General features: G+C 37.6%; 1 protein-coding gene across 1 annotated transcript in view; it reads right to left on the bottom strand.

Annotated features, from left to right (window-relative positions):
- Window positions 1-4,841: 4,841 nt before the first annotated feature.
- The window catches only part of gcgrb (glucagon receptor b), a 46,396-nt gene continuing 36,204 nt past the window's right edge, over window positions 4,842-15,033 (bottom strand). The window contains exons 8-14 of the mRNA XM_072384450.1: window positions 14,175-14,334; window positions 12,527-12,587; window positions 12,298-12,367; window positions 8,934-9,022; window positions 8,384-8,528; window positions 7,418-7,459; window positions 4,842-7,060 (exon numbers count right to left, since the gene is read on the bottom strand). Of these exons, the coding sequence (XP_072240551.1) occupies window positions 6,638-7,060; window positions 7,418-7,459; window positions 8,384-8,528; window positions 8,934-9,022; window positions 12,298-12,367; window positions 12,527-12,587; window positions 14,175-14,334 (990 nt within the window). The 3' untranslated portion in view covers window positions 4,842-6,637. The remainder of the gene's footprint in view (window positions 7,061-7,417; window positions 7,460-8,383; window positions 8,529-8,933; window positions 9,023-12,297; window positions 12,368-12,526; window positions 12,588-14,174; window positions 14,335-15,033) is intronic.

Raw genomic sequence — 15,033 nt, 5'->3', positions numbered from 1 at the left:
CAGGCATCTATTAAGGGAACGCCTAACTCTCCGTATAAATATTTATATTGTCAGTACTAGCTATGTTAAATAATTGAATTGATAACTAAACCGGCCTTTGCCTCAATGATAGCTGCTCCATCACCTTTTTGTCACAGCTCTGCTTTCACATCATCCACATGATTAAGGACTTGGGTATCTAAATATTTCACAATCATCTCTTAACATACACAGAGCGGAACTGAAATGGTTTTCCTTTGTTCCGATCTATCACATTTTGTTTTTTAGCACTGTTTTTTAAGATAAATTAAGAGCGTTCCTGAGGGGCATCCTCTGTGTATAAAGTATTTTCCATAATCCTCCCTCCAGACTTGCAACATCACAAATACTCATCAGGGGCATTAGCTGTTTCCACCAGTTTAAATAATATGACATGATGAGATGTCTTGCATGAGTAGAATCAGTGCATAGTGGATCATTTTGACTCGACTGTAATGTTTGAGCTTCATTGTTGTATTTCTGAGACTTTTCCTTTTGTTAAAGCTATAGGAAATGACATTCTGATTGTTTTTTCCTTTTGGTTTACAAAAGCTTCTTGAATAGAATGAGAAGGCAAACCGTTGCAACTCCTTGGCTTTGTAATTGGTAATATGTCAACAGAAAGCTCTTAGTTCCTAAAATACATTGAGTTTACTATGAAATGGTGCATTAACTTCAAGTATCAAATTTCCAGACAAAATTGTTAATCTATATTGAAATTACAGTTACAATATAGAAGATTTTGCTGATTCTTTTGCTGATATTAATCCATTCGAAACAATAACGTAGAAAAATTAATTAGAATGCAACTGGTGTTCCTTTAAGGGGTCCAAATTGGCAAAATTCTGCAGGACAACAACGTGAGCTAAAATGGATGGGTTCCAAGCTTAGATAATAAATATATGTAAACAGACAGAGATATATATATATATAGAGAGATTTAAATCCAAGAAGAAGTCTAGTTGCCCATAATTCAAGCTTAGAATAAATAAACAATTTTGCATCAACAAGCACTTGAAGAACTGCACTACGATCTGCCCATCAGTGTCAGAGTGACTACCATTGTGTAACCCGCCTCAGCTCCGACTGTTAGGGGTAAAAGCTGTGTGATACATTCAATTACCTTGTGGACCAATAAATCAGAAGACTAAATTCACTACAGGAGAAAGGGATATATACCATCTTTGTTGAGTGGAAGAGCAAAGGACTCACACAACCAACAGGTAAGTTTTTGCACGTGTTAAATTGTATTGTAAAAAAGTATAAAAAAGAAAATGCCAATAAGCAGATATGCTTAAACAATTTACAAAAGTAAATCCCCGATAAAGCCCCCGATTTATTTACTTTTTTTTTTGGGTGGCTCGCCACAACCACCGAGGTTCCCCTCAAGAGAGGGGAAATGAGAATCCCAGCAGAAGAAGTCTTTCCAAAAGATGTTGAAACCAGGAACCATACAAAGGTAAAGAAAAGACCCGGCCTGTATAGGCCAAAAAGCGAGTTATTACTCAATAAAATATACTCCTACATTTACTGTACATGTACGCAAATAAACGGTTAAATATACATCCCTGTATATTGCAACACTTTTTCTTAACGATAATAACTACTGTTACGAAGTTCATGTAGCTAATGCTAAAGCTAGCGCCACGGCTACTAACAAACATAACTCACGTTCTCGCTCGGTTTCTTTGCAGAATACACGATAATCCAGTTAATACACAATGGGGAAAAGTGGAGTTTTGCTCTCTCGCGCCGATGAAAAAGAGAAAGTTTGAAAATATTGCTCTTTCTCAAAAATTATAATATTACGGCGAAGAAATTAGCCTGCCGCCACCTTGACGTTGGTCCGACAGAAAGAGAGGAAGAGAGAACGACAACTGCGCGTACACTTCGACGGCGCCTGATTGGTTGCGTTGCATCACGTGAACTCCATATGTCACCCGTTCTTCTACATTTTGAGAACGCTACCTTCAACACATTTAAATTAAACAAAATACACTTTGAAACAGACTTTAATAAACATGAATACATAAATCTTCATTTTCATATATGTATCGACATTTAAGATTTTAACCATTTTAACCATGAGACACTATTTTTTATTTTTTTTGATTAAACCTTCTATTTATTTATCTGTCACATAGAATTATTACTCAGGCCGAGTAACTTGGGTTATAATTGTCTCACCATCTGCAACTCCTTAAGTGCTTCTAGGAGTACTATCTTTCATCCTTAACATACACTGGAGCAATTGACGTTCTTGTTCAGATGAAGCTCCTCAATATTGTGCCCATGCTGCTGAAGAAGCAACTATAATAGGGATGTGGACTTAGATGATCATCATGTGTTGAGCAGTCCTCTGGACACTACAACCAAGGGACCTTGTTGAATCATACCTGAAAAGAATTGCAGAAAAAAGGCCATCTCCTTTTCTGAAAACACTTGTGGAGCCAGACCATATAAAAGGAATAAAAGGAATGAGTGGAAAAAGGCAGCAAGATGGCCCCAGTAAGATAAGGGACCATATCTCTAAGTATCTAAGAAGTACTTCCGGAGATGTTGGCTTATTGATGTATTCAAATGAAAAACGGGAATTTAATTCGGTGCACAGTGTGACCGCTCTCCCACAGCTTACCAGTCACAAAAACAAGTTGATATTAATGGTGGATTGTCAGTTTTAGAAGAGTTAGAGAATTATCTGAAAGGTGCGTAATCATTTCCAGAACAGCAGGATAGCCAAACCATAAATGCTGCTTTAGGTTTGTCTGGAACCACTGACAGATGAGGTGTATAAGATTGATCAGCTTACAATGCAAAGCTCTGCTAAGAAACATTGGGTTCTCGTACTCAAGTGGTTTCCAGGATGTACCAACACATAGAACCCACCTCTTTATTGTTGCAGATCAAAAGCTGTATTGTATGGTATTAGCCTCCCACGATAAGACAGTTCACACTTTCATACAGCAAAAACTCTGTACTCATGAACTCAGGGCACATGAAGAAGAGCCAGAGGTGTTGACCTAGCCTCCAAAACTTCCAACATGCCACCCTGATCGATTATCTGCGGAATGCCCTGGAGGCCTGACTCTCAACCCACAGAAACCAAAGCATCCTCAGCCAAAGTCCTGTGGCTAGATGCACAAAGCTCTGTGTAGTTACATGGCTAAAACTGTGACTACAAAAATTCGCATTAGCATTCTTTTCTCCAGCTCTATAAAGTAGTGCATATGTATTGTTCTATTTTATAAATCTCGGTCATCATGAAACTGTAAGCATGTGCACAAGCCAGATTTCCACCCCCATCTTTATCCCTGAATATGTGTAGAGTCTCCCCCAATGTGCCATTTACATATGAAAAGATTGTTTGCACCACAACTAAATACACATGAAAATAAAAACAATAGCTCAATTTTACCAAATCTAACCTTGAGACACTCAGTGAAGCAGAGAGAAGGAAATCTGTCTTATTTTGTGGAGTAAGTGTTGGAGTCACAAGCAGAATAATTGCAACATGGAACAAAAGTCTCAGAAGCTATCAACTCTGTAAGCGCTGAGCAAAATGACCCGAACCAAGGTATTAGAAAAAAATTAAATAAATAAAAAATCATCATATCACACATCAGGGCTACAGGAGGAAGACATTTAACCAAATTTAACTTACCAAACATGACAGAGATGACAGTGTAATTCTGGTCATATTTTGATTGCCTACATCTACATAGTGGGAACAAAACTAACCTGTGGATGAAAATTGAGAGATATAACAGACAGAAAATCAAAAAACAAACGTAATTACTAAATCTGTGTGGCGATCATAAATAAGGGTGGGTGTGTGGGGAGAGTCGACAGCAAGACTGCCTGAGAATATACAGAGCATGAAACAAAAAGAAAGAAACCCAAACAAACTTAACAAAACCTAATCCAGAAACCAGGGTAGCATGTGACATAGGTAGCATGTGACATAGGTAGCATGTGTAAGTTGTATAAGTTTAGGTTTATATTTGATTAATCAAAATATTGTTTTTTTCTCTGTTCTTATTGTTGCGCTGCTGCAACTCCTGAATGTTGCCCCTACAATTAAAGAACAGTTTATGTTATGGATTATTAAGCTTTTGCAAACTTTTCGCATTGTAAGTTTTTAACCTAACATCAGTAACAAACTATAGTTTACCACGAGAAAAAAGAGTAAAATCTGCTTTTATTTTGTGAGTGCGCAGGATCACTTACAAGGCAGACATTGATTAAACTTGCACACAGCTATCCCCAAAGAACTGACTAAAATGAACATGTTTTCCATTATCAAAATAATTGTTTTTCTTTTTAATTTTCTGAGCTATTATATGTTGCAAGCCTGCCGTTACAATTATTTTCTTTAGATTTTTCTCAACCAAAATTTGACATTCATATATCTGCATGATAATCTGTTATAAATCATATTTTTATTTCTTCATTTATGAAATAAGTTTGATTATTCTGAAAATGTACGCTATTTCTCAATAGTAATTTCTGAAAGCTCTTAACTGAGAGGATTTACAGTACAGTACAAGGCATGTAAGCAAACCTGTTCAAATCTTTAACCTGTAAAGTACAGCAGTGTACATTTGCAGTCAGAACAGACCCTGTATGTAATTGAAGTCAGGCGATTCCCCAATGTGAGCTACAGTATTTTCGCTCACAACTTATTACCTTCTGCACAACAACACACAAATGAATCATTATAATTTCACGGTGCAGTACTCTCCAGTGAAAACATGCAATAATCAATCCACTGACTTGCTTTGCATGCAGACTTGATGAAGAATAACTGCAAATTGATATTCATGCATGTGTGCACACTGAAGAATTCATTTGTCTGATGCATATTTTTCAGCTTAACTCAAAACACAGGTCTCGAACGGGAACGTATTTGCATTAACACACAACATGCCAGTTAAGTTCAACAATTTTTACTTACGTATTACAAACACGACAAACGTACCTGTGAGTAAACTGAGGAGTGGCAACCTTTTCTAAAAGATATTATATACAGTCTTTTTTTGCTGATAGAATTCATTTTAATTGGCTCCATAGCAACATGAGACACAGTCATTTGGCTTTCATACAAAATCTTTTGCCTTCTTTTCAAGGCACCTTCTGACTGTGGAAAGACGGGATCTGATTGTTAGTCATGAAACAAAGAGTCTTTCCTCTGAATAGTTATTCATGTTTTAATTTCTGAAGCACCTGCGCTCCAAGCAAAAACACAGAACATACACCCCTCCACCCACCCGTTATTGTCATTAGGATATTCAACATTTTTACCAGTATTTACAATGTACATCACACACTTGAACACAAAGTAACACTTTCATTGCTGGTTTAAGTTTTTTCCTCATTATACTAAATCATAACAGGGCTCTATATTGTACAGTTGTGTTTCTCTATCTTAAGATATGAACTCTGACTCAATCTGCAGGAGAAAAACAGAAAATAAATACATTAATAAAAGAAAGTCATGTACTGTTATGAGGAGCTCTTTTTGACACGTATTATTAGCCACCTGCTATGTTCCTGAATGCAAAACCTTCTTTATAAAATCCCTCCAAGCAAATAGATCTTCTTTTTTTGTCTGTGCATACTGTATGTTACTGTATGTGTGCAGATGTGCATGGACGACAACAATAGCTGGATGACGGTGATTTGGAGCAACTTTCCCAAGATTGAAACACTCAAAACAAATTATCAAACTGATTTTCGTTAAGTTAAATGAGTCCATCCTTGGTTTCTTCTTTACATGAAGCAAAACCAAACATTTTAATGAAAGTCTTGGAAAAAACCCAAGTGCTATGGATATCATGTGTAGTGCTAATTACATATATACAGTAACTTTAAATATTTTCACTTGTATTCTTTACTGTCAAAGTGAATTGAATCAAAATATGTTTAAAATGGATAAAAGGGTGGAATTTGTATTTAAAAAAGACAGGAAAGGCAAAAGAATGGATTTAACACTTAATCCAATGGATGTAAAATCTATAATATATTACTAATTTGTCCTTTGGCGTTGGTTATTTCATACCACAATAACTTAAACATAATGACACAGTCTTTCTGAAGATGAGAGCACCTGACTCCACAGAGGCAGCCTCAGCGAGGCAAATATTGACTCTCAGCAGTGAGTGGCACAATTCGTTGGTCTCCAGTAAATCCCTTAGTTATGCTGTTCTTGTGACCTTCGTGAACAAGACATAGAGTGTGACCCATGCTCCAGTCCTGTGCCGTAAAACCACTATGTGAGTACCACAAATAAACACCCACTGTTGCAAGCAGACCCACAACAAAATCATGTCTCAAACTGGTTACAGTGGCACAGGTTTGGTCTTGAAAAGAGAATCCTCACACAGACACAGGTACTGTATACTTTCACAATGAAAACCAATATAGTTACATTTTAATTCATTTTATCATCCCTAATATCTTAAGTCTTGAGTGTTTTATTTTCCTTTCTCTTTCAGGCTCCCAAAACCAATAAATATCTATTTGCAGCCGAGCAAGTTAAAACAGTGTTTCCTGTGACTTTTTTTTACAGCAACGAACATCGTGATGCATGTTCATAATGCGAGCTCGGGAAAGGTTGTTATCAGACGCTGGTTTCCTCTCCTTCTTGTAGATATGCGCAGTACTGCACCCGTTCCTCCAAACACGCATCCTCTGTATTAGTGCTGGCGTGACTGGTGACGCCTCGGTGTGGTCGAAGTGATAACTGCAGGGTTTGTCTGCACCTGGCGGGTCTGCTTTTCCCGGTTCCATTGCTGCAGGAGACGACTAGTCGGCGGTTCTCCTCAGGTGCAGCAGAGCAGGACGGGCCGCTGCTAGCTTTGTTGAGGACAGGCGAGTTACTGCTTGGGTCGCTGGCATTGTTGTCATAGATATCAGGCAGATTTCCTGTGGCAATACTGCCGCTCTTGATGTGCGGCGTGTGGCTGTGGGTGTGGCGGTACTCTTCGTCAATGTCCTTACCCAGTTTCCACCTCTTCCACTTTTTCAACATCTCTGACTGCACCTGAGAGAGGATTGAGCAGCAGAGAGAACAGATAGTAGCGATTAAAGAGATTAAATAATAAAGAGATTAGATTAGATATAATACAAAGCACTTCATTTGATGGATGATTCTTGCCAAGGACCGCATTAAAAAGTTTCGATTGGCAGACGGCTACTCCTGTGTTCACCCTTTGCCAAAGATTAAAATGGAACTCGGAAGACTGACCATTTAGATAAATATAAAAGAAACAAACAAATGAGTGCAAAATTAACTTTGACATTGAGAAATGTAACATCTCTACAAAGCAAAAGGAAGGAACTACAACAATGGCAAACATCAAATAACTGTGGTGCACAACATAAAAGAAAAACTGCTCACCTCTTTATTAACAAAGCAGTACAGAATAGCAACCAGCAGGCCCTGAAATGAAAAGTGGGCTTTCACTTAATCATTTTCTATAATCAAAATCTTGAAAATAAAAAACACACATTAGTTAATGCTCTTTTGATGATTTCAGCTAAAAACACATATCACTCAGCGTATGCTTAGCAGGACACACAGTGTGACTCCTGAGTTTATTATAAAGTGGACATGAAAAACTTCACAATCACTCAGGGCAACACAGCAGAATCAGCTCCTCAGATGGAGGCTTCCTCAGACATCACCTATCTAACACTTCCAATGATGCCTCAACTTTCCTTCTCAGGCAATTTCACAAGCATCTTGAATCATATCAACAAGCCAGTTAGATAAACAATTGACAGGTTATAAGGTAGCAAATGACCCACAGGGTGGATCCACGGGGTGGATCAGGCACACACATGTGGCTAAGTCACTCTCAAGGTTTGAATGTCCAACAGATTATAACCTGAATCTCCCCATCTGTCAGTCTGAACTGAAGGAGCTTGTCAGATCTGTAAAATTGTGTTTCCTTCTACATAAGGACTTTTACCCAGAATGTTGGTTTTTCAAACTGCACTGTATATAAATCATACCAGCCACACATCAATGTCCTTATTGTCTGTTTTGATCAGTAAACACTTGACAGCTGGTGTTATCTGGAAATTTGTGGGGTTGTCCGGCTCTAAATTTGAATGAGTCGGTGGTTGAGTACATGGTATAGTATGTGTTTGTCTGGTCTTACTGATTTCATCAAGTCTTTAGATTTGTACCAAGCTTCATTTCTTTCCAAACACAATTCTGAACATCACAGTAAGGTGATATGTTACCTATTATATTGGTACGTGTTTTTATGATTGTAAAAGTTGCAAACTTGATAATGTATGCTTCAGAAAATAAAGTCATATTTAGAAAACCTAGAAAAAGTTGGTGCTGATCTCAGACCTGGAAGGAGTTGAACAGAAGGTCACAAAAGAGACGAATGAGGCGAAGCATGGAGCCTTTAGGGACAGACTCATCAATGACAAAGGTGAAGAGGATGGCGTGAATCCCAAGCAAGGGGATGAGAGTCAGGGTGGACTTTGCCAGTCTGGTCAGGAAGAGAAAAATAGAAACAGTGAAGAGTTTTTAAATATTGTAAGAAACCAAAAAAGTTCTGCCATTGTTTAAGTTACAATGTCTGAGCAGGATGCCGTAGCCTGCAGAGTTTTTATTCTAACACTAAAGCTGAATGATCTGTAAGAGCTTTTAAAGAATGTAACAAAAAATAAACAGTACAAACACATAGTGTGAGAATAACACATTCAGAAATAAAGTGCAAGCTGTTAGTTTCTAAGTTTTTACAGGCTTTATGGGTTCTTTTACATTGATAACTGTTTAATATCGCCATTTTTACCAGCGTAAACCTAGTGTTAAAGACTTGCCCAGCAAACACTCATCCAACATTCATCTTTATCATTTTATATTTTTCAGAAACAGGAAGGACTTCTCTCACCTGAATTTGTAGTCAGTGTATCTCATCTGGTGAGCTCTTAGTTTAGACATCAGGATTTTAATTATTCGGATGAAGATGAAGAAGTTAATCTGAAATAAGACAACGGGCAGAGTTATAATGAATGAAAAAAAAGCTAAATTTGAATAACTGGGTCTGATAATTTGCAACATCTACTGTGAGTCTCTATGGTTTATGGGGCTTGACTTGCCACACACACAGTCATGTTTTCATTGCTTCAGACAACATTTAATTTACCTGTATTCATGTTTTGGAGACCATAACCCACATCCTAACTACCACTGATCTAATCGCAGGCATTATACCATCTCTAAATTGAGTCTTTGTGATTGCATTGATTGGCATGGGAACTTAAAGTGTTACTGTGAACACAGATTTGTGTCCTCACAATACAAGTAATAAAAGTACTTAAACACACAGTATGCATGCACATAATGTGATCTTACGCAGAACACTCTGTCGTGACAGAGAACATTAATTATTACAGCACTCAAGTTAATGGAGCGCCAAGTTTGGTAAAGTGTGGATGTTGTTTTAAAGGGTGTGCTTGTGTGAATGTGCCTCTTTGAGTGCACAATAACATTGTTTTCTTAGGTGTGAACGAGTCTGAACCGTATTTGAGCTTCAGGATTGCTGGGATTGTTGTTGTACGACATGAAACTGCACGCTTGTTTCACAACTGTACAGCAACTGTGATTACAGTGAAAAACGATGTTTCTATATTGAGTATAGCGCTACTTGAGCTACACATTCAAGGAGAGCACGTATGTTTTTGCATGAGGTCACTAAAGTTGTCACAATTTATGTGCACTTGTGTTTTTAAGTAGGTCCATCCATAATGATGTTTGTCCCTATGGGAACAAGAGCCAGGAAACACACAAGAGGAATTCCTTAAGTGATTGTGTATGTGAGTGGTAGGGGAGTGTACATCCATGTTAAAAAAAAAACAAGACGTTACATTAACAATAGTTAATGTATTAATCATTTTCATTTCTGTTATTTGAGGCCCAATTTTGGTTGTGACTATAATGAATCAGTGTTTTTATTGCAAGCAATTGCATTCTTCCACGCTCCCACAATATGCCATGGGGCAAATTCAAGAGGTCATAAGGAGGTTAAAAAGAAACGGTTTTGTTTTTGTAATATATTCAGGCTTCAAGAGGCAGGCTGTCAGGATCAGCATCCAGGGGGGAACTGGCTATGGGAGTACTGGAAGTTTTCCTGGTGGGCAGCAGGACAGTTGGGCCAATAGACCGTGTAGTTTTAAAATGGGAAAGAAAAAAATGCAGATTAATATTGATTGGCATAGTGCTTGAAAAAAATCTGGCTCATAGCGTGTGGTTACTGTCCAATCAGATTCTCAGTGCAAGTGAACCCCTTCTGCTTTTGAAATTCATTGGTGAATGTCAGATGTTTTAATCAATCAGATATTGATTTTGTCATGGCATTCTTTGATAAGCTGGAGCCTTTGAGCTGGTCTTGCTACATAAAGTGATATTGTGTAGAAGGTCAACCAGTCAGGTAAGCAAAGCCGCTGCGGCATGCTACGCACAGCATTGTTTTTTAGCTGTGGCTCCTTGGATTTTGTTTATTATTTTCACTTAATCTTGTTTTTTGAAGTAGATAGGCATGAATGCCAAAGCATTTTTTAGAACTTTAGAAACTGGACATGATGAGAAAGGTCGGCCAGTCTTGTCTCCAGCATTTAAGTCTCAGCCAGGGAAAGGATTCATGTGGCAGTAATCAAGTGATAGGTGGCTGTGGTAAGTTTCATTAATATTTTAGGGGTCTTTACTAGCATGCCAGGCTCTACGAGGGGGTCTTGAATGTTATTGCTTGGTGTGGATCATTGCAAGTGGTGTATGTTGAGATAAAGTGAGCTGACTGCACACTTTACTGCTTTCGGTTGTGTATTTTAGTCAGGCAGGCTGGCACAAATCTACAGGTAAGCATGTATTGTATTTTATAGGTAACTCAATTACTCTCAATAAAATGTTACTGTCAATGTGAAAATGAGGTGGTAGCATCTAATGACAATAGTAGATAGCCCTAGTGTTATAGTTAGGTCATTCAAGGCTATAATAATAATCTTAGGGTAGCAGGTTTGTATCTATGCTGTTCATCATATTTTTAGCCATGTTTCTAAAAAGGCAGAGATGTTCACGGTTTAAAGTTACCCTTTGAGGTGTTCTTGGGCAACACACTGAAACCCAAATCAGTGTGAATGGTGCATGACAGTCACATTGTAAAGTGCTTTAGAAAACTAATGAAGGTTAACAGGTTAACGAATAAGGAAGTGAAAGCTGAGCCATCTATTCAGAGCAGCAAACTGTTGGTGTTCTGCAGAGACTTCCTGCATTGTCACATAATATGTTGAGCGCTAAATAAGGAAACATTTCAGAGTACACACTTTTTTTTCTTCCACATTGTTGGTTGATATGCCGATTAATACCAGTGAGACGTCTAACTCGTCTTTCAGACTTGGTACATTCAAATCTGGTGGATTTATCATAAACTCGCTGTGGACCTAGTAGAAGCATTTCATCAAAAATTGTCATACACCTACTCCTGTTCATCACTAGATTGGCTGAGTGAAAATAATCTTCATCAGGTGAGGTACTTTTTACAAATTTTTGTTTTTTTCATGCCTAAAAATCTCCCCAAAACGCCCGAACTCAAGCTTTACAAGAGGAAAAAGGTTGAGGCGCTCACCTCCTTCAGCTGACACACAGCTGACTAACTGCTTGCACCAACCAAAGAGGGAGGGGGAGTGTCATTCTACGTAGCACGCAACCTGAGAAATTCCTGCACTGGCTTTCTTTGATAAAACATCATAAGCTGCGCAGACTGCAGGATTTGTATGAAGTAAAATTTTCGTGGTTTTGAAACTGTGACTTTTTAAAACCGTAGTGTACCTGAAATTGTAAACTGTCCTATGCGAAATGGAAAAACACACAGGAGAACGCTTTGTCTTTCTGACTTGTAAATCGGGAAAATAGCATTCGGTGCGGGTTGGGACTGTGCCTTGTTTTAAATTTGTGAACAGGTTAAATTTGAATTCAGGATTAATTCAGAATCAGAATCAGAATAGCCTTTATCGTCATTGCACTGTGGCGGTACCACGAAATTGATGGTGCTCCTGCTGTGAAGACCTTTAATTTAATAGAAGTTCTGTGAAGACCTTTAATTCTCATAGTTAAAACCATTTCAGGCACCCACATCCCTATTCATAGCAAATTCTGCAAGTACATTTGTAAATGTTGGACTTCCTTTTAATTATTCATATGTAAACTGAAAGAGGAGATTAAAATAAGAAACAGACAGAGACACACGCATACAGTCTTACCAGATATGCAAACAGTATAGGAGAACGAATGATCCACCAATATCCCATGTTGATGTTTCTCTCCCAGCACCTAGACAAACACACACAAATGCAACACGTTCATGTTATTGGGATTTTTCAGAAGACTTTAAATATATTCATTCTCTACAATAAGAGTACCTTCAGAGAAATCAAAAATAAAAAGGACAGTGCGACATTTAAAACGTCTTTTCATGCGATGTGAACTTACTCTTCATTCTCGTACAGATATTTCACTGTGATCCACGGCAGCACAAATATCAGTGGTGCACCTGAGAATAACAAAGAGGTCATGGATTATCAACGTGCTCCTGGTAGATATTTTGCTCCTGATATTGATACACATTACTTATTCCATTACATCAATACTTGAAACAACATAAAACACAAATGTATCATCATTGCCCAATTAAAATCTCAAATTAAATATTTCTGCTCTCATCTTTCCCACTGATTTACCAAAAAGGCCTTCAATTAGAAAATGTGGGGGCATCTGTCTTTGTCAGCACTTATATAAAGATGAACCTGATCTCTTCTTTCAACATAAGTCCCATCAAGCTACGGTACAAAGACTCGCTACCATAAGTTGGACAGTTAATTTAATAATGTATCAATCATTAGCTGTTTTTTCCACTCACTGTCATGGTAATTATGCAATTAAGCTGTTATCTCAGAATAGCAGAGTAAGAGGTTCAAAAATCATGTCTGAATTAGTTTCATAATGAAAAAGATATTTGGACATCCAGACATCAAATGCCAAACTGCTATTGTGAGTTATTTATCTTTCAGTGTGTCCTGAGGATAAACAAACTTTAAAGAATTAAAAAAATAGTAGGTGCGGGATTCATTTCTCTTTTTTATTCAGAGTGATGTATCACACAATTGTCGCAGTAAGTGAACATATTGAGCAAAACATTTTTTTCTGTCGTGCTTTTATTGTTATGAATCTAACATCTCACAGTGTTCACTCTTTAAGGGACAATTATTCAAATTTTACACATCAAAGCGTGTTTTCAAGTCTTTGGGAGTTCTTGTGCAGTAATCGTAAAAGAAAAAAAAAAAAAGAAGAAATCCTAAGCCTTTTGTGTCTCCAGAGGGAGCAAGTTTTGAAAAAGGACCAATTCATGCATCCCATATAAATATCTTCTGTTGTGAATTTTAGCTTAAAGCAACATGAGAAAGTTTTCACATGTTGTTTAATCTGTTGTGCAGAACTGACATAACTGGCAGCAGAAATTAAACTGGGTTCAACAACAGTAGAGCCTGCTTCTCCAATGAAAACAGAAACAAAACATTATACAATCCACTATACTGTCCACCGTGGATTATGGAGTTCCCCTATATAATCATGCTTCTGCCGCCTCCCTAAATCTCTTGAAGCCATCCTCCAGACAGTTACTCCACTCACCACTGACAGACACAGTGTGATGAAGTTGGCTGGACATCACTGTTAACTACAAGGCGTCTGCACACTCATGTCTTCATCTACAGTACAAGGCCTTGGTATATAAATTGCCAAGATAGTTACTATTTTATAGTAAGCTCAGGGCTCACTGTGAAAGCAGGTCAGAGCATATTACTATCTTCAATCAGGGCACTAATGCCCGCATGGTGTTTTTTTCAGGAGTCCTAAATAAGTAGGTTTGATGAATAGACATGTATTAACCAGTACTTAAAAAAGTTTAAACGTTTTAACTAGAAACTTGTGTGTATGTGCGTGAAACAATTAACAGCTTCTGGGGATAGTTTGTTTATACATTTATTACTACAACAGAAGTACATCTTTGTATGTTCCTATAATAACCCCATCATAGTTCATTTGTGAAAATCATTCTCGAAATAGCAGTTTGGGTTCTTACCCCAGCCGATGGCCAGGTAAATGTAGAAGTACTTCTTCTCACGGAAAACAGTGATGACCAAGAGGCTGTGTAGGTAGATGCCCTCCACCAGCAGCCAATAGTTGTTGGCCATTACACTGTACTGCATCATCACCATGGCACCACGACACCAAGTCACAGCCTGATGCACAATGCAAAAGACACAGGTGGAGTAGACACAAAAATCAGCCAAGGTGTTCTCTACTTTCATAGAACAATAAACATAAATGCCCATGAGATCCAGATGCAGGCTAAAATTACAACACTGCTGTGCTGTAAATATATCCCAGTATCTCCAAGCCACTAGTTGCATTTCCAGTGAATTTTCAATTTCTTAATTTATTTAGGGTAAACATGGATTAATGCACAAAAAATGCAATGATTTGAGATGGAAAAAGACATAAAAAAAACTTGGAGGGGAATTGGTGGCTCCATAAATTGATTTTTGTCAAATATCAATCTCATTATTACTGATGTGACTGATCTCGACTCACTCAATCAGTACATAATCTTTTGCTTGTGAAGTTATAAACCCTGAGAGATGGTTGAATATTTTTAAAACCTACATGGAAATTTCTGGTTGTTAGCTGTAAAAGATATGGTGCTGGATCTGGTATAATCAAGATAATGTATTATCCATATGCTCTTATTTTCAATATCTACGATTATAATGTACTGTTAGTAATGTTAAGTGTACATGACCTGACTTACTAATGAAAATAAAAGAGTTGTTTAAAAACAGGAGATACTTTGCACATCTGTTTCTTAAATTTGCGTAGGAGAAGGATAAAATTAATCAAGCATAGAAGAATTTATTCTTGCACACTATCAAACCTTTTTA

The sequence above is a fragment of the Leuresthes tenuis genome, unplaced genomic scaffold, assembly GCF_036924035.1.
Source record: "Leuresthes tenuis unplaced genomic scaffold, fLeuTen1.0.hap1 SCAF_4, whole genome shotgun sequence".
NCBI lineage: Eukaryota > Metazoa > Chordata > Actinopteri > Atheriniformes > Atherinopsidae > Leuresthes > Leuresthes tenuis.
This window is presented reverse-complemented; position numbering and strand designations above follow the sequence as displayed.